Here is a 19,326-nt window from a genome sequence, read left to right as displayed (position 1 = left end):
TTACAACTGTTGTAGACCCCATCCCTTTGGGGATCTTTTCTTTTTCTAGAATTAGAAGAAATTAATTTATAGTTTTTTTTCTATTTCATTCCTATTCTACTTCTGACTCGTGTGTGTGTGTGTGTGTGTGTGTGTGTGTGTGTGTGTAAATTAAAAAAAAAGAGCTAGTACTTCCAATACACCGTCTTCAATTTAAACTTTTGAATAGTAGTTAGGATTTGTTGGGCTGAACAGTCTTCAAAAGTTTCTGGTACATTTCTGACTTTAGAAACCTGGGATAAGAGTCCCTTTCCATGTGCGTATACACTATCTTTTGAGCCTCTTCAAAACACGTTTGAGTGGGTTCTTGAATATTCCTGATGATAGTCTCTCTTGTTGAACTGTCAATGTTAATCTGAAAAGTGAAATTACACGTACAGCATAAGTAGGTATAATTGAAGACAGAAACTCTAATGGAAAAAGTTTAATTTATTCCCCAGTCTCATTTTTTTCTTTTTAGTGGAATAAGGTAATTTTGTCTGAAGTTTCATCCATATCTAAAAGACTCATAAGAGACAAACTTTGCTTTTTTTAAAACTAAACACTCACCTCCATATTCCAGATTAAAAAAAAAAACAAGACAAAACAAAAAACACACAGCCCAAGAGCAGGGAGATCTCAGAGACCATTGCTTACTTAAGCACATGCAAGTGGTTTGTTAGTGGAGTCTACAAACAAGGAAGTTTATGAGATGAAGATCTCTTTTAAGGAAAAGGGAAGTTGGTACTATTTTAAAGTTTATCTTAGTAGTCATGAATGTTGATCACTGAATATGCCCTGAAATGGGAAGAGAGTGAAGAGAAGTGGAGAAAGAAAGGAGACAAGTGGTTATTTCAATAAACCAAGTTTTTTCCAGACAGAGTTTTGAGGAACAAGATGATAAGTAGGACCTTCCTGCATGATAGGAATCTCATATATCATAGCCTACCCTTATCTCCTTGACAAGAATTTTCATTTCTTATTCTCTCTCTACCAGGAAGGGTCTCAGTGTGTCATCCACTCATGATGTTGTTTCTGTAGGCAGTTGTAAGTGATAGGCAGCAGTCTCCGCGAAAGCGTTTGCGGATTTACCGGTTGGGAACTGAGGTGAGCAGTGAGCTTTGGTGCAGTGGCACAGACTTCTCCCAATGCTGCTGGGGTTGTCAACATGCCCATTTATGGTATCTGTAGTTCTTTCTAGAAAAGTCAATTCTTCTTACAAGGACTTCTTTTTTTAAAAGAAACTTTCCAAGGAATTAAGATAATTTAATGACAAGAGGCTCTGGAGCTAGACAGACCTAACTTTGAATCCTAACTTTCACTTAATTGATATGTGACACTGAACAAGTTAATTAACTTCTCAGATTCTCAGGCTTCTTACCTGTAAAATAAGGTTAACAGTACTGACTTTGTAGCATAACAGGAGGTACTGGATATAAAGTGCCTGGCGCATGTGTGTGCTTGACAGATATTAGCGCCCTTCCCCGGAATGTACTGATTTCCATTAGCCATCACTGTCATGTAGTTACCTCTCTAGGGGACTGTGGCTGGATGTAAATCTTATAAAGCTTTTTTGCTCTAGAAATTCTGCTCCACCGTGAGGCAATTTTCTTATAGGTTTCACATGCCATCCAGAATTTAATATTCTCGTCACTGTGCTCCATTTTTAAGTATGCTGCATAGACTACTGGACCATCTAAAAGTAATGGAGAAATTAGTTTATTTTGAGGGTCAAAATCATTAAAAATATCTGAACAATATTTCATGCAGGTTAAAACTAAAGTTTAAATCAAAACTCCCAAATTATTTAACAGGTGTGTATTATATAATCTCACACACACACACACACACACACACACACACACCCACATCACACCTTAGATCTATAAATCTAAAGCCTGTTTTGACAATGCCAGTCAGTGTTGTGGTTATCCTGTTATTCTGAATCACTCAGGAAAATGTCTACTGATGTGAATAGGTCAAGGATAGAAGAGGTCACAAGGACCCAGAAACAGGACTTAAGTTGGATCAGTGGACAGAGCTGTGATCGTGAAACTGACATAAAAAATCTAAGCCCTCAAGGCAAACTGGAGGATCACAGCAATGTTTAGAATCTCAACAGACAGGTCAAGGTTGAAAGAAAAATATCCAAGTCATGTAGGAGTAATAAATTTATCAAGTTGTACAGCCTGGGGTGTTTCTCAAAATCCAATCTGAGAGGGAGAACATGGATGAAAAGTGCAACTTTGTATTTATGCATTATGTTTCAAACTAGAAATGAAGGACCAGGCAAAGACTGGAATTCAGATTGGGTGTTGGAAACTATCTCAAAATAAAGAGCAGGACATTGGGTATGTGTAGCACAGCCCACTTGATGCCAGAGATGGTTATTCTTAGTTTTGGTCTTAATCTGCATTTCTGGATGGATGGATAAAGACATGCATGTGGAAGGAGCTTTTCTGATTGAGGCACTATTTTGTAGGAGCTAGTGTTTGAAGAAGAGGGTTAGGCAAACTCTTATAAATCTAACACATTAATACAAATCTTTGGGGGGACCACGTACTCTCAGTATTGAAGATGAACACTCTCAGAACTTCTTTTGGTGGTTAGGAAGTCTCTCAGCATATCTGAGAAGTTGAATTGCTAAATGATGAAATGAGTAACTTTTAATTGACAGTAATAGAAATGTGTGTGTAGGCACATTGACTATGTGTCCAAGCATAAGATTTTGATTAAAATATTTTATTCAGTATTAACTGTTATAAGAAATAATGGTAATCAGATGTAATAGCAATGTAAAATCAGATTTTCCTAGATCTTCACATGAGAGATTGGATTGGGTTTTCTAGCACTAGAAAGCTTTGACTCCTTGGCATCTACTGGCTCTGGCGGCAGTGATACAAAAATAAAGATAACAATTAAGATATTTTCAGTGAAGAGATAAACTCAAAAAGAGGCAGATCCCTTTTAAGAAGGATTAGGGTGGGGAAAGACTGGTAATCTGCAAGAAGTGTGCCATACTAAGAATACACAAAATTACAGCATCTCTCATTATTATCATGTAAGTAAAGCCCCCATGACATTGGGTAGGAAAGGGTTTGAAAGGAACATCACTTGAGTTGAGAGGACAGATGAAATGGGGAGCTTGTAGAAAACTGTAACATAGGAAGTAATATGAATTAGATATTGCTACCCAATGGGGGAATATATTTTATCTCAGATTTCAAACAATTTTCACACCAAACTAATTTTAAGGTGTGCCTTGCCTCATCACAGACAAAGAAAGCTGAGGTCATAGACAATACCTGTAGCAGTTGAAGCTCCTGTTACAGAAATAGCTGAATGGAAAGGAAAACCAAAACCAAACAAACAAAACAAAATAACAACAACAACAAACAAATCAATACAAAAAGGTATTTCTGGCTTAACAAGTAAAGCTGGATATACTTGATATACTTTGTTACTTTGTACTTAGTGGAATTTTGAGTGATCACTTCATTAGGGACAGAAAATAAGAGTCCTAAAATAAAGAAATGAACTATGAACAGGGAAAAGAATGAGATACCAGATAAAATCTGTAGATCCTGGAATGATAGTCAGCCACCAGGATACTTGGATGGGTGAGTACACGGGTGAGTGGGGACTAGGGAAATGACTTGGAAACCAATATTAGAGTCTGTGTTATAGTATTCTGAATTTGTGTTTATGTTTAACTTAATCGTATAGTAATATGTTTAGAAATTCTCATTTCAGAACCTGCCTGCACCTGGACTGGCCTTCTCAAACTTCTCTCCTGATCTTTTTGGGCTGGCCAAATGGTTCAACAATTCTCTATATACTCAAGTCCTTTGCTAATGAGGTCATCCATGCTTTGTAATTTATGTTTTATTTAGATATTTGATATGGTAGATTGTAGTATTGATTTTAGTTACTTCCTGCCCTTCTTAAAGGAGGATTATACTTTTATGTCCCATTTATATCAGCCTTGCCCATTGGATTTGTTTTAGCCAATGAAATACGTGTAAATTGCACCATACACAGGTGCAAGCAAAAGGTTTTAAGCAGAAGGTTCAAGCAGGTGGTCTGCCGTTGCGCTTCCAAATAGTCATGCAAAGGATACATTCTGGAAAAGAGCTACTTCTTTTGCCTGAAGGCCAGAATGAAGACATAGAATAGAGCTGGAACTGAACTCAAGTCACTGTGTGGCAAACAAGAAATGAATGTTTCTTGTAAATTAGTGGGATTTTAATGTTGTGTTTTACTGCATCATAACCTGTCCTGGGCCTGAAGGCAGACCCAGACCATTTGAACTTCTCTGATATTTCAGGTAACGTTCTGGGGTGTAGAATAAGTAGACTCACATGGCTGGTATAATTTACAGAATTTGTATAAGTTAAGCAAGCAAGCAGCTGAAAGTGCATTTGTTTAACAGTGCTCCAGGAATCTGAGTAATTATTAAAGTTGGAACTGAATTGCTCAGTTTAGAATTTCTAATGACTCATACAACAAGTCAATTTTAAAGGTAGAAAAGCCTTTTCCAAATTAGGCAATGTAGTCCACAGTAGCCCATTCTGAAGTTGTAAATGATTCTCCTTCCTGAGCATTAAAGAGACTGTGACTCTGCTGAAGCAAAGTGAATAAGGATAAACAAGAGAATTGAATTGCTCATTAAATTGAGAAGATGGAAAAAATAGGTTTATGTCATACATCGTGTATGCTTTTCCTTAAGAATGAGAGTGATGCTTTTGGGACTCTGTAGCATGTATTCTTTTTTTTTTTTTTTTAAACCAGTCACAGAAATTAGTATTTTCTATGACACACAAGGTGACACATGTCAGTATCTTGATGCAGAAGGGAAACGTGGCATTCCTCTTGGCTGAGTCAGAGCAGTGGCCCATCTGTTCCAAAATTGTTTTCTGCAAGGGGAAAAAGCTTACACCATGAAACAAATCCTTAAGTCGTGCTATGTTGCAGTCTTTCATCAGAAGTGTGACTAAAATAATTTTAAATCTATTTTTTTTCAATCTGTACCACTTGGGATAATAAATTCCATAATTGTACTAGCTTCTAAAAAAACCTGAAGTTTTAAAATGAATTTGCTTTATTGAGATTCTCTAGTTTGGCTTCTGTGATATTAATCCTTTATGATTTTTTTCTATTATGAAAGTAACTTAGAATAGTATAGGTCATTTTTAAATACAGAAAACTTCTAAATAGATAATGATGATTTTTGATGATTTAATATATTTTCCTTTATTCTTTCAGTCCTTTGCTAATGTTTAGCTTTCTATCTAACTAGAATTCATTCATCTAAACAAACGCAGATACACATACAAGTTACTGGCATTATACTGTGAAAGCAATTCTGTCTCACTCTTTCATACTTAATATGTAGAAACACTTTGTTTTTTAAAAAAATTTTAATGTTTATTTATTGGAGAGAGAGAGAGAGAGCAGGGGAGGGGCAGAGAGAGGGGGAGACACAGAATCTGAAGCAGGCTCTAGGCTCTGAGATGTCAGCACAGAGCCTGACACGGGGCTTGAACTCACAAGCCATGAGATCATGACCTGAGCTGAAGTTGGACGCTTAACCAACTGAGCCACCCAGAAATGTGCCCCAGAAACGTTTTCTCCTTTTTATTTTCAAGGGTCACGTAGTAGTCCTTTGCAAGACTATCCTATATTATATTTAGCTGTCCTACTATTGTTGAATATTTATATCGTTTCCCATTTTTTGTTATAAATTATTTTACATTGAATATTCGGTGTATAAATCTTTGCATCTGTAATGAAGAATTACCTTAGAATTACCTTAAAGGAGTGGAATTCCTAGATTAATGGATGTCGTGTTTTTGGAGACTCTTGATATCTATTGTAAAATGACTTTCAGAAAGATTTTATTAGTTTTCATTACTAACAGCAGTGTGAAAGTGTCTGCTCACTCCATCGTTTCCAATCTGATGGGGTAAAACCAGTGACTTGTAACTGTTTAGTTTGCATTTTAAAATACTAATGTCTAAACATTTTTTCTTTTTCACTGACCATATCTTTTATTTCTGTGAATTTCAAATCTTTTGGCAATTTTTTTTGCATTGTTAGTCTTTTCTGAAAGTTTTTAGAATTCTTTGTATATTAAAGAAGCTATCTGTTATATTTATTATATTATCTTCTGTTCTCTTTTTACAGATTATTTTATGTTTATGGTTTTTGAGAAATATTTGTGAACTGCCTAATCTGAAAAAGCCTCAGTTCATCTATCTGACCTGCTTTCATTCTTTTTTGCACTTTTATCAGCGAAAAATCTCTAAAGCAAAAATGCGGCCACAACCCTTTATAACTTTTCAGCCTTTTCCCGTTGCCCTAATTAAAAAAAAAAAAAAATCCAGACTTCAGCTGTGGCTACAGGGCGCATTAGGGTATGGTGCTCCCTCCCTCTCTAGCCTCGTCTCTTGTGACTTCTGAAAACAGTCTTTGTTTGAGCCTTGCTTCTGGCCAGGCAGTGTGCGACCCCCCTACGCTGTTGTATATGCAATTTCTCCTGTGTGGTAGGCTTTGTACTCTGATCTAAGACTCAGGTTAAGTATCTCAGTTTCTGGAAAAATTTCTCTGGAATGACCCCTCCCTCTCCAACTAGGTAAGTGCTTCCTGTCAATTGACAGATAGCACCTAGTCCACAGTTATTTAAATTCTAGTTCCCTCTCACCCTATACCACAGTCTGTTGTATCTACGTTTGCTTTGATTACTCTCCTACTCATGGGCCAACACTGAGAATTAGGACTCCAGTTCCATCTTCCTATGCCCAAGGCCCGTGCACTGCCTGATACACAGCAGGTACTGACTAAACAAAGGTTTGTCAGCTCAGACTTTTGGATTCCTCATGCTTGTATGTTTTCAGGAGATTCTCCACACATTTTGAAAAGTGAAGAAGCGTGCCCTAATTGATAGCATCCAGGAAGCACCAAAGACTAGAGGATTATACCTGGCATGTTGTTACTTTTTGCTGTTTTTGACAGTGAGACAAACATGCTCTAATTGAACAGTGGTATCTATAAAAGGCCAGGTTTTGTTGTTCTGTTTTTCTTCCTGCAGGGTGAACAAGTGCATGAGAAGTTAGAGAAGACAAGCAGTACTGAAAGAAGGGGCTTCAGCCTGGCCATGGAGGGAACGTGAGGGCTGCTGAAGGGAGCCATGGCAACAGCAGTGGTTAGCAGAGGGTAGAATAAATGATAGCAGAGGAGGCTGTCAATGCACAGTGAGCAGCACAGAATCTCTCTCAGAGGAAGAGAGCTGAAGGAGGGGCTCTGCCTTGGGGACCAGGATGCACGTGATGGAACAGTAATACCCATTAGTAACTTCTCATGTCTGCTTTGTGCCAGGATGAAGATGCACTGGCCAGCATAAATTGGAGCAGTCTTCATTGCCTTTAGCAGTATGATAATCCTATAGTATCCAACCTGGCATTTCCAAGGCTGTTGGCAGGTGACTGTGATAACTGAGAAAGGGAGGAAAGTATACTGTGCACTGAAGGATGATTTTGACCAAAATTAAGAGTGATGCCAATTCTGTGATTAGAACACCTGCTTATTTAGAATGGCTTAACTCTGTCTGCTCTGGAGCAAACTGAAGAGGTCATAGAAAAATATGTAACTGGGCTTTTGCTCTTAAAATCATCTCTACAAATTTAAAGTGGGCACTCAACATTACCCAGTCATCCGACCACCCTTCCATCATATCTTGGTTTGTAGATAAAATATCCCTGAAGAACACATCTCTTTCTATTGCTCATGATATTATACCATTGACTGTACTTTGAATACTACGTTTGCCTACTAATTAAAGTTATTTTGAGCACTCCATCTGTAGAATAAATTCATGTGAGACACAACTTATATAGCTACAATTCTTAAGTTGGTTCTTTGACTCTCCAGAAACTATTTCGTATCTTCTTTCTTTTTAAGGTCCCAGCACATCTTGCTCAGCTCTCTGCTGACGACCTTGCCTCGGTCTTCACTGAGAACATGGGTTTAATCAGGCAGAGATTCCCTCATTTTGTCTCCACCAAATCAACCAACCTACCTCCTCTGGTTCATGTCCTTTCTAACTTTCCTCCTGACAGGAAAACAATGTCCAAACCATTTTTTATTGTCTTCCACCTAATTGTGCGTTCTCCATGGCTTTGCATTTCTCTGTTGCTCTTAAAATTGTCTCCACTCTCTTCTCCGTCATCACTTTCTTCCTCTCTAATGGTTGCCATCGTCTATAACAATGCTGCTGTATTTCCTAAATAAAACCAACAATGTCTATTGACTCTATATTCCCAATATTGACTTCATGCCTCTTTCTAGTTGCTACTCTTTTCTCTGTTGACCTTCATCTCAAAACTTATGTAAATAATCCCCTATATTCTCTGCCTTGCTTCCTCTGGGCCTATCCAGCCCCACGCCTCTGCAACGGTTCCTGTTAAAGCACCATTGACTCCCATATTGCTATAGCCAGTGGTCATGGCTATTTCCTCATCTTACTTTACTTCTCAGTAGCCTTTGACACTGTCATGGCTCCCTTCCTAAAACATGTTCTCTTTTGCCTTTCATGATGATGTAGTTTTGATCACCCTTAACTTACCTGATGATCTTTTTCCATTTCCTTTGCTGGCTCCCCCTCTTCTCTGGATTTAGAAATATTAGTGTCCACCTAAGCTCCATCTCTGGATCTCTCCTCTTCTCTCCCTGAACTCTCTAACTAATCTCATGGTCCCATGCTTTGATTAGAGTCTATATGCTAAGTACCCTTGGCTTAGACCCTTTGTCTTCCCCACTGACTTCTAGTCTTTTAAAATTTTTCATTATAAAATAATTTAACTAATTAACTTATTTATTTTTGGATTTTAAGGTAGTTTTTTATTTTTTAATTTTTAAATTATCTTTAATAGTTTATTGTCAAGTTGGTTTCCATATAACACCCAGTGCCCATCCCAACAAGTGCCCTCCTCCATGCCCATCACCCCCCCTCCCCTCTCCCCTACCCCCATCAGCCCTCAGTCTGTTCTCAGCATTCAAGAGTCTCTTATGGTTTGCCTTCCTCCCTCTCTCCAATNTTCTAAAATTCACACACACACACACACACACACACACACACACACACTGTTTATTTATTTTTGAGAGACAGAGAGAGCAGGGGAGGGGCAGAAAGAGAGGAAGACACAGAATCTGAAGCAGGCTCCAGGCTCTGAGCTGTCAGAACAGAGCCTAATGTGGGACTTGAAACCAGAAACCACGAGATCATGACTTGACCCAAAGTCCAAAGTTTAACCTACTGAACCACCAGGTGCCCCGCAAAAAAATCTGTTTTTAAAAATTCACATGCTGGCAACTGGGATCACAAACTATGAGGAATACTTGAAAAGTAAAAGGCAGGGTTCACAAGTAAACCATGGCCTCAAATGCTTATTGGAAAGGCCTGTTACGACAGGTGGGGGTTCAGGTAGTGACCCAAGTCTGGAGGCACTAAGGAGGGGCCATGAAGTAAATGCCAAAATATCTGATGAAGGTGTTCTTGTAAGAGGAGCCAGGGGTCTTTACCTCCTGCAGTTGCCCTCCGGGTCAGACAGTGATAGCTATCTCCATAACAGGAGGGGCCCCTTGTGCCCGAGAGAGCAGGAAGTGCCATAGAAGCATGACCACCCCCAGGAGTAACAGGAAGTACTTTATTCAGAGTTACCACCTGCACATCCCATCAATTAAACTGTCAAGTAGCATAGCTAACTCCCTTTCCATAGTCAGTAGGTATAAACAGTTGAAATATTCACACAAAGCTAATAGGTAATCTCAAATAAAAAGAGATCTATAGACAAAAATTAGCAACCATTTGACAGGAACAAACTCCATTAAAAAATATCAAATTCAGCAAACAAGAGAATTTTCTTTGAGTACTTACTGTATTTTTTCTGTACCTGTCTTCTGATATTTATCATTTTCTACAACTTCCCAATTTTCTACCCAAACACAGTTGACTGCTCCCATGAATGCACACACTTCCTCATTTCTTGCATTGAGCCTATAAGTCGGTCTCCCTAATATCCATTGACATTAACTTTCATTTATACTATCTGAATGTTGATATACAACATTATATACAACTATATGTAGACTTATATAAAGTCTCACTGAAGTCAGACACTGATAAAGTTGAATACCAATTCTAAGGAGTTTTAGAACATCAAGACTCAAAATTTATTCTTACTTTTGAATAAAGTAAAAAGGCACTAAGAACAGCAAATTTTTTAGTTTTCTAAAATTCTAACTTTAGAAAGCTATGGTAAGGCAGTATATTTCAGTATGTGTTACAAGTCAGGCATATTTTCTAATGGATTTTACACATAAACTTGCGAAAACTAAATATTCGCAGTGACTAATCTTATTTTAATTAACACCAAAGAAAATAATAGTGGTTGACGTGACAAACTATTTTCAGATTTTTTTTTTTGTAACTGGGGCAGTTGCCATTCTGAAAGCTGTGAAAAAAGCCACATATGTTCATCACCTAGGGCCACTTTCTTTTAGGAATGAAACTGACTGGTTATTCAAAGATGAAATAAACATCATACTCACATTTCGTAGCCATCAACTTTTCAAAAGACTGGGCCCACTGTAACACTTCCTCCAAAGTAATGCTTTGAAAAGAAACAAAAGGTGCTCATTGCACCAAAATAATCTCAAGCTTTTACTGAATTAAATACAAATATATGATCTTGAGAATAATACCACAATATAGCTATGCTCTATTTCTATGTGGTTTTAAATGGAAATTTGTCTTTCTGTGATCTTTTACATCTTATTTTTACTTTCTAAATTGTTAAAATTAAAAAAAAATTATGAAGGTAATGTAAATTCGAAAATATGATAAAGTTTTACAAGATAATGATCTATAGCACCCATGGTCCTGTAACTTCCCTATTCCCAAATTACTACTATTAATATTTTTTATTTCTTTTTAGTGTTTTTGTTATGTGTGTCTGTGTTTTACCAAGAAGCAGCCATACTCTGCATGTGTATTTGTGTGTGTGTATACTTTGTGAGTGTGTGTACATATATGTATATATTCACTTTTAATAAGCTTTTTGTATGTCATCACAATTGTCTTAATAATCATTTATTATGTTATAAGTTACAATTATAGATTTATAATCATTGATAGTCACTGAGGAATACTGAATATTCCACAAGGGGGCATTCTATAGTTTGCACAATTATTCTCAATTGAGCATTTTGATTTTTTCTCATTTTTTAGCATAAAAACTTGTGATTAAGGCTTGCTATGCTCAAATAAGTTAATTGTTTAGGGGACTCACAGAAGTAGAATTAAAGTGGGTCGAAAATGCACATTTTTAAGGTTCTTCGTATGAATTGCCAAATTGCATTTGGGTTTGCATTGTGTGCTGCAGTCACCAGCAATGTGTTTGCCATTTAAACTATTAACCTTTTAGAGTTTATCCACAAAGCTTATTTGCATGCATTCATATAATAAAATTAGTAACTCTATATCTATTTTATGTAGGTATTCTCTCTATTATTTGTTATAATTTTTCTATGTATTGAAGGTTTGAATTTTTATTACTGTGAATAATATGTAAATAAACTGTATGAGAAATCATTTACAATCTCAAAAATATCCGTGAAAGATACTGGGTTTAAAGCTTCATTTCTGTTCATTTTTCTGGGCTTTGTGAGGTGAATTGGCAAGGGACTATGTATTCTTACATATAAATCATTTTATTTTCTCTCCTATAAAATACTCAAGGCGTTCATTGCCATTCAGTTTATGATTGTTTCAGTTTATAATGCTTCACTCTTAATTTTCCCATTTTCAATAACATCATATAATCAGATAGCTCTAGATTCAAACAAGCACTGTCCATTGGCTACTTTTGGTACAGTTTGCTCAATAATTGGTTTTGTGGGAACAGCCATCAGCATTAGTAGATACTTAACACAATGAAAGAAGATTAGTTAAAGATGTTAAAAAATGACCTAGAACATGGAAAAAATCAAGATCTTAAAAAGGTCAAATATCTTTTGTTTTCTACAAATTCAGATGGCTCTTGCCAGTTTTAGATGGACTGTGTACATCAGCTTTGAGGCTTAACAGTATACTGCTGGAAAGATTGCTTAAAAAAAACCCCAACATTTCCATGAAATGGTATCTGACACACTGTTCTTTTCTCTTATTAAGAACTTTAAAAACAGTAACCTCAAGTAACCTTTTCCATCCAGGGAAATGGTAAGTGCTAGGTCAGGTGTGTGGCATGCCTCTCTGTCCCACCCATTCTCATTATATAGGAAAAAAGAAAATCTACAACATGAGTGAAGATGCCACCATTGTCTGAGCTTAGCTTAAAATAAAGTGTTGGTACTTTGTTGTTGAGAGAATTCTTCTGCCTCTAAGGTTCATGAGATTTATGGAGATAGATCATGACTGGAGTGATTATGATTGGTATTAAAATTGTGAAATGAGGGGTGCCTGGGTGGTTCAGTTGGTTAAGTGACCAACTTTTGATTTTGGTTCAGTTCATGATCTCATGATTCATGAGTTCAAGCCTGCGTGCATCAGGCTCTGCACTGTCATAGTGTAGAGTCTACTTGGGATTCTCTCTCCTCTCTCTGCTTCTCCCATGTTCTCTCTCTCTCAAAATATATAAATAAACTTTTAAAATTGTGAAAACAAAATTTGATTTTGGTTTAATCACATCTGGCTTGTAATTTTTTCCGAGTATCTCACAAATTTCATACTGTCCCATGACTATTCAGGTGTCTGTATGCTAGTAATTCTAAACACCTCTGTCCCTTCACCCACCTGGATTTCCTAATAAAAAGCAGTGGATGTAAAACAGGAGCATTCTGAGGCCTCGTGTCATTGTGGAAACAGGAATTAAGAGTGTTTGGAGTCTGACAGTCCTGAGTTCTAATTCCAGTGCTGCATTTAATAACTTTTGGTTTTACCTAAAATCTTTGATCCCCTGTTTTATTATCTATAAAATGGGGATAATATCTATCTCTCAAAGCTATCTTGAAAATTAAAGTAGTTCATGAAAGTAAAGCACCTAGCAAGTGACTGTTATCTACCAGCTTGCCATGAATGTCAATTCTCATTCTTTGGCCTCCCCCTTCCCTGATTGGGCGGGAGGGAGAAGGTCTGCAAGGCAAGTAGAAAGACATGTGAATGGTGATACTCTATGGGAGAGTCATCAGCAGAAGAGAAGGAAGCTATTCCCAAATCAGCCTATTTCATCTTCCTCTTTGCATGTGCCTGTTCAGTAAAGCAGCCTCACCTGGTTGTTTACAATGCTGAGCTTTGGGCCTTATTGTCTTTCCAACTACCACTGTAGCCTCCTTCCTATCTCACACAAATGCTTTTAAGTGTTTTTGGACATTTGGGTACTAGGGGATGGGAGCATGCATGCATCGCTCTGACCTAGCAAGGAAGATGTGGCTACGATGGAGTATCCCATGTGGGCTAAAGTTAGGCACTCTGGTTAAACTCTTGGGAATCCCTAAGGTGCAAAATCAATTCAAATGGTTTGTTATCTACCTTAGGCATTCTGCTTTCTATTTCAACAGTCACTGTTCCCATCTAAATGGCTACATTTTTCGTTTGGCAAAATATCCAAGAGACTCGGGAGTTTGGTAAGCATTTGGTTACCTTACCAGTCTCGCTTCTTCCAACTGGGTATGAAGTTTCTGGCACTTTGTAGATGGAGGGTTTGAATAATTAAAAAGCATTTTGGATAAAGAACCTCATTTTAACATGAACAATATAAAACATTAAAAAAGTCTCAGAGTATTTATTCATAATAGACACTGTAGAAACATTAAACTTGCCTAATTCTCAGGTGTAAACCATCTATAATGAAAATGAAACCTGAATGTAATACATGATTGCTCTTCTGGCAGACTTACTCATATGTAAATGCAAACTTTACATTCTGAACAAAAAGATTAAATTAGAAGAATAAGTGTGCACCAATTTATCATGTGGTAAATATGCATTGTGATGGCCATAGAATTTAAATGCTACTTACTTTGATGGAATCCTCTTAGATTCATCTCTGCACATCTTGCAAATCCAACAATTCTGCCTGCTCATTTTTCTAAAGCAATAGAGGATATACTTAGTATAATTTAGTCATTTAAAATAATTATATGCTAGAGTCAATGTCTCAGGAACATCCAAAATTATAAATCATGAACAAATAAGCATGGGTTTTTGAGAGTAATAGAATACAGTCACTGGTGGGAACAGGGAGGAGAGAGGAGAATAAAAAGACTCATCTCATAAATATTTTTTAGGAATGTAGGTGCTTAGAGTCGGGACTTTAGAACCCATCTGAGCCACTTATTTGTCATAATAGTGTTTAAAAAAATACAGCTTACTGAGAAAGATCTTCCCCTTTGGGGCCCACCAACAACAAAGTCAACTCCCAAGTCTTCCCTTTTTGGATAATTCAGTTTTAAAAAAAGCTCTTAATCTATTGAATAAGAATTTGTATCTTTGTCATTAGCCACATAAAATTGTGTAAAAGGATAAATAAAAAATAAGCCTCCTTAGGGGTGAATTCTGAAAAGGGGATTGCTTACCTGGTTTCCCCCCACTCTTGGCAGTATGACCTTGGCTTTAAAATTCAGGTACAGTTTACTCAGCCAAGGCTTTATATAACAATGTATGTTATAGAAAGTTTTAAACTTAGGACTTTGAAAAACTCAAAAATTTAAGAATATTTAAATCTGCAATTTATAATGAGAGCTGAATATATTTTGCTAAACATTTATGCACACTTACATATAATGAATTATTAAGGATAACAGTGAGTTCTTATATATCAATCTTTATTGATTCATTCAAAACATCTACTGAACATTTGTTATGTGCCAAGTTCTGGCTGCCAGTGATCTATGTAGATCCTGTCTTTTCCTCTTCCTGTCTTTGCTAGCAAGCAGTTAAAGACCATGTGATGGGGACTCTGAGACAGGAAGTTCAGGGGCCTATGAGTACACACAGGAGGAGAAGCTAACCAGCCTTGGGGGTGGTTAGAGACAGCATCCGAGTAAAGTAATAGATGACAGCATCCAAATAAAGTAATAGATGAGCTGGACCACAGGATGTGCAGGAATGTGCTGAGTGACAGGGATGGGGCAGCTTGGGCAATGGGTCATGTCCTAATTGAGGAAATGAATGTAGTCATCGCATGAATATAGAATATGGCAAGGAAAAGGTTGAAGGAAAAGGCTAGACAGTTAAGATTGGACCAATAATCATGTTCAAAAATGCTCATTGCAGCAAGAAAGTGATGAGAAATTAAGTTGGAAGATAGGCAGAAGCTGGGCATGTTAGATCATACACACCATCAGTTCCATGATAAGACACAGGAAAATCACTGAAAGTTTTAAAATAGTGGAACAGACAAGTTAACATTTGAGATTGGTTCTGTGAGTAGAACTGATTGTAATGTGCAAGAGCGGGACTGGAAGACTAGTTGGGGGGGTGCCTGCAGGAGTGCAAGTGAGGGTATTCTAGGCTTGGATTCGGAAGGGGCAGGAGAGATGGAAGGAAGGGGGTAGATTGTAGATAGGGGGAGGAGGAGCTACCAGAACTTGATGGACTGGATGTGGAAGGTGGGAGAAAGAAAGGAAACAAGTTCAGGTGAAAGATTTGACTTCAAGGTTGAGGTGGTAGTTTTTTATAAAACACATAAGAGAAGACAAAAGAAAAGATAAGGTGATCCCGGAAGAGAGCGTGCACTGAGAAAAACAGATTTCCCAAGACAGACGACTCAGAGACAGACTGAGAAAGTGGAGTCTGGGGGAGGACAGTCAGAGTAACGTGGTATCAAAACACCAAGGAATGAGTTATCAACAAGCAAAAAGTGGCCAGTTGAGTGTTAAGAGCTGAGAAGAGATTAAGAGAACAAAGGGCTGAAAAATATCCATCAGATTTGCTAACAAGAAGGTTATCAAGAACCTGGGTGAGGGGGGTTTTGGAAGAACAGGGAGGGCAGAAGCAAGAGGGGAGAAGAAACAAGAGGAAGAGGAGACCTGGACAGATGAGGGGGTACTTACACTTCCTCTCTCTCCTTCTTCCCTCCACCCCTTGCTTTTTCCCTTCTTCTCTCCCTTTCTTTCCTTCTGATGAAAACCATCGAGCAAGTAGTATATATGTAAACTATGGGAGTATGCTGTTTGGCCATTCTGGCCTGTACATCTCCAGGAAAATGGGTTATAAAGTCTCCAGTGTGGGTGACATGCTCTGAGATTGGCAAACGGTGTCCTTGGAGAAAAGTTACAGAGATAGAAGAAGGGAGGAAAATCAATAGGTTTTTAGGTTTCTGAAAAAGGAAAACAAACAAAAAAAAGAACCAGAATTCAGACTGTGGGGGACAGAACTTTAAAGAAGTAAGTGGAAGTAGAGGAAGAAATTACTGTTTGCTTGTAATTGGAGTGGGTATAGATCTAAGTATATTTGTAGTTATGGGGATAAGAATTTATGGGTGTTGTGNAGCACTGGGTGGTATATGGAAACCAACTTGACAATAAACTATTTGAAAAAAAGGAAAAAAAGAATTTATGAGTGTTGTGGTCTGATGGACTTCATTTTCTGTATGGGTCTCTACTGTAAGGAGGAGCAAGGGACAAGGTAGCTAAGTAGGTCTATAGGAAAAAAAACAAAGTTAGGACTCTTGTGATTGCAAATATAGATTCAAACTGGTTTACACAAAAAAGAAAGTTAATCATAAGGATATGTCTGTGTGTGCAGTTAGATTCTGAGTGGCCTTAAATGTGGGGCTCTATACTGTCATAGTAATAATTCACTGGGGTCTTTAAGTAATAATTGTGTTGAAACAAGAGGTTTTTTTAAATTGAAAGATAAATCTGACTGAAGATGATTAATACTGAAATAATTGAGGCTAAGCAATCTCTTACATTGGCTGTTAATAACTGATCCTCTTCATAATTGGACACTGAATCAAAATTTAAGATTCTTCATCTCTGTAATCACCTCTATGATGTAGGTTACCCAATGGCTCTCTGCTTCTTTTCTTCTAAGTAGGAGGATGGTAAAGAAGTTCCTTCCATTCTGTGTCAGTATAATTAGTCATCCCTATTTTCTGCTGGGCCTGGACATCTCCCCACCTACTACAATTAACAATAATTTTTGTATCTCTTTGTCTCTTAACTTGATGTATTAGAGCTCCGTGTGCACATTAGTGATTTCTGTAACTAAATTCATGTCTAGGGGTGCCTGAGTGGCACAGGCAGTTAAGCATCCAACTCTTAGTTGGTGAGTTCAAGCCCCCATCAGGCTCTGTGCTGATGGTGTGGAGCCTGCTTGGGATTCTCTCTCACTCCCTCTCTCTCTCTGTCCCTACGCTGCTTGTGTGCACTCTCTCTCTGTCTCTCATTCAAAATAAATAAATAAACTTACACAAATTAAAAAAAAATAAAATTCATGTGTATTTACAAGTTAGTATGTATTTTTAAAGAACTTTAAAGGAATTGTTTGGTAAAGCTAGAACAGTCTTAGTATGCAACATCCCCTGGGGGTCAGAAGCATGGCAAAGGTAAAGTAATTTCCAGATGCACTAAAGCTTAGGGGGTTCCCACAGCTCTTGACAGGTGACTAGGTATATTAAAAGAACTTTAGGTTCTGAAGGCAAACAGAACATGTACATGAGTTCAGGGTCTTATTAGCTGTATGACCTTGGGCACAGTAAGTAAACTTTTAGATTCTTAATTTCCTTTTCTCTAAAATGGAATTGTAAAGATTAGAAAAATGCTTGTATGCAAAAACTTTCTGTTCCAGTTAATCTGATCTTCTTTTAGCTTCTTGCACTCTGTCACTCAGGAAATATTTCCTAAGCTCTTTTGTATGTACAGGAAACACACATCTATCAGACCGCATTCCTTCCTCTTTTTAAATTTCAACTCAGACCTTGTAAGTTTTCCAATTAACCTTATCCATTCTTCAGTGTGTTAGCAGACTTCCTGCAAATCTTCCTTCTTTTCATTTCCAGCTTTAGAACTCGCTGGGTCGGCTACAGCAGGACAGACGCCGTGGGGCCCGTGTGTCCTATTGAAGTGACAGGGCTGCCAGGAAGGGTTTTTTTGGCCAGAAGAGCTCAGCGGGGACAGATCAGCAGAGCTAACCCTTAAAATTAGGCAGGTTGTCTCCACTGTGGCGACGCCTGGTCTGGAGGAGACAAGGGGCCAAGCTAGGGCCTCCATGTGGGGCTTCATCCATGTGGTGGAAAGACTACCTTTTAAAATTCCAACAAAGGCTCTGAATAGACCAGCAGCAGTCCTGAGTTCAGCTACGTGACTGATTTAGACAGAGGTTCTCTGGCACAAGTGGCCCATTAGTTGGGTGACCTTTGGAAAAAGAGTGTAATATAAACGTATGAAAATAATGTTATTTATATTTCTGACTTTTCTACTCCTAGTAGACTATAAATTCGCTAAGTGTTATGTTCGAATGCTATTTGATAATCATGTGTAAGTGGTTGTTTATATGTTGTTTTGTATTCTAGGTCATTCATAAAATTGATTAACTTGTAGAATACCAGTAGAATATAATGTTTTAAAAACATCCACAAGTAAATAATATTTGGTGACAGAATTATGTAAAAGATGTATTATGCATAAAATAAATAGATCACAAAACTTTATTTTACAAAGTCCTTCGGTTTTGTAGTCTCTTAAGAACTGGAGTTTGTTGGGGGGGCATCCCAGGGCTGGAGCCCTGGCCACCATGTCCCTGCTCACCTGCTTGAGCCTTACTAGTAGCTCACCTTCTAAGATCTCAGAAACCGAATGTCCACAGCACCTCCCTCTTTTGATTACTACTAGATTTGCTATCACAGTGCACAACTCCTTTGCTAAAACACCACAGAACATTCTCCATGTCCTCATAATGCCTTCTAAATTGAAACCAAGAGATAAATTCACAAAATTGTAACCCAGCTTCTGATAATAGAACAGATTGGCGCCTTGAGCTTATTGCTTCTTTTAGCCAAAACAGTGCTAAAATTAGAGTTAGTTTTAACTTAATATGAAGGAAAAAAAGATTAAATAAGGAGACAAAAAAACAACAAAAACTTTTACAGTAATTTTGGAAGATGGAAAGTGGCTGAAGGAATAGAAATTAAAATTCTCATACCTCCAAAGTTAGAAAAGAATTTTGTCTGACAAAATGAAGAAAATAAAATTCAATCTGAAGACAAAGAATTTCCAAAAACAACTAGTGGTTTAAAAAGAAATATC

At 37.5% G+C, this 19,326-nt stretch overlaps 1 protein-coding gene across 1 annotated transcript; it reads right to left on the bottom strand.

Moving 5' to 3' along the window:
• Positions 1-211: 211 nt before the first annotated feature.
• On the bottom strand, positions 212-14,175 carry RGS13 (regulator of G protein signaling 13). Its single transcript, XM_077760103.1, has 4 exons — positions 14,094-14,175; positions 10,627-10,688; positions 1,548-1,714; positions 212-394 (listed from the first exon to the last, which is right to left on the bottom strand). The coding sequence occupies exons 1-4, from the start codon at positions 14,156-14,158 to the stop codon at positions 212-214; spliced, it is 477 nt and encodes a 158-aa protein (XP_077616229.1). The 5' UTR covers positions 14,159-14,175.
• Positions 14,176-19,326: the final 5,151 nt, after the last annotated feature.

This window comes from Crocuta crocuta, unplaced genomic scaffold (genome assembly GCF_008692635.1).
Source record: "Crocuta crocuta isolate KB4526 unplaced genomic scaffold, BGI_CrCroc_1.0 scaffold462, whole genome shotgun sequence".
Classification (NCBI taxonomy): domain Eukaryota; kingdom Metazoa; phylum Chordata; class Mammalia; order Carnivora; family Hyaenidae; genus Crocuta; species Crocuta crocuta.
The sequence above is the reverse complement of the archived record's forward strand: the minus strand, read 5'-3'. Positions and strand labels throughout refer to the sequence as shown.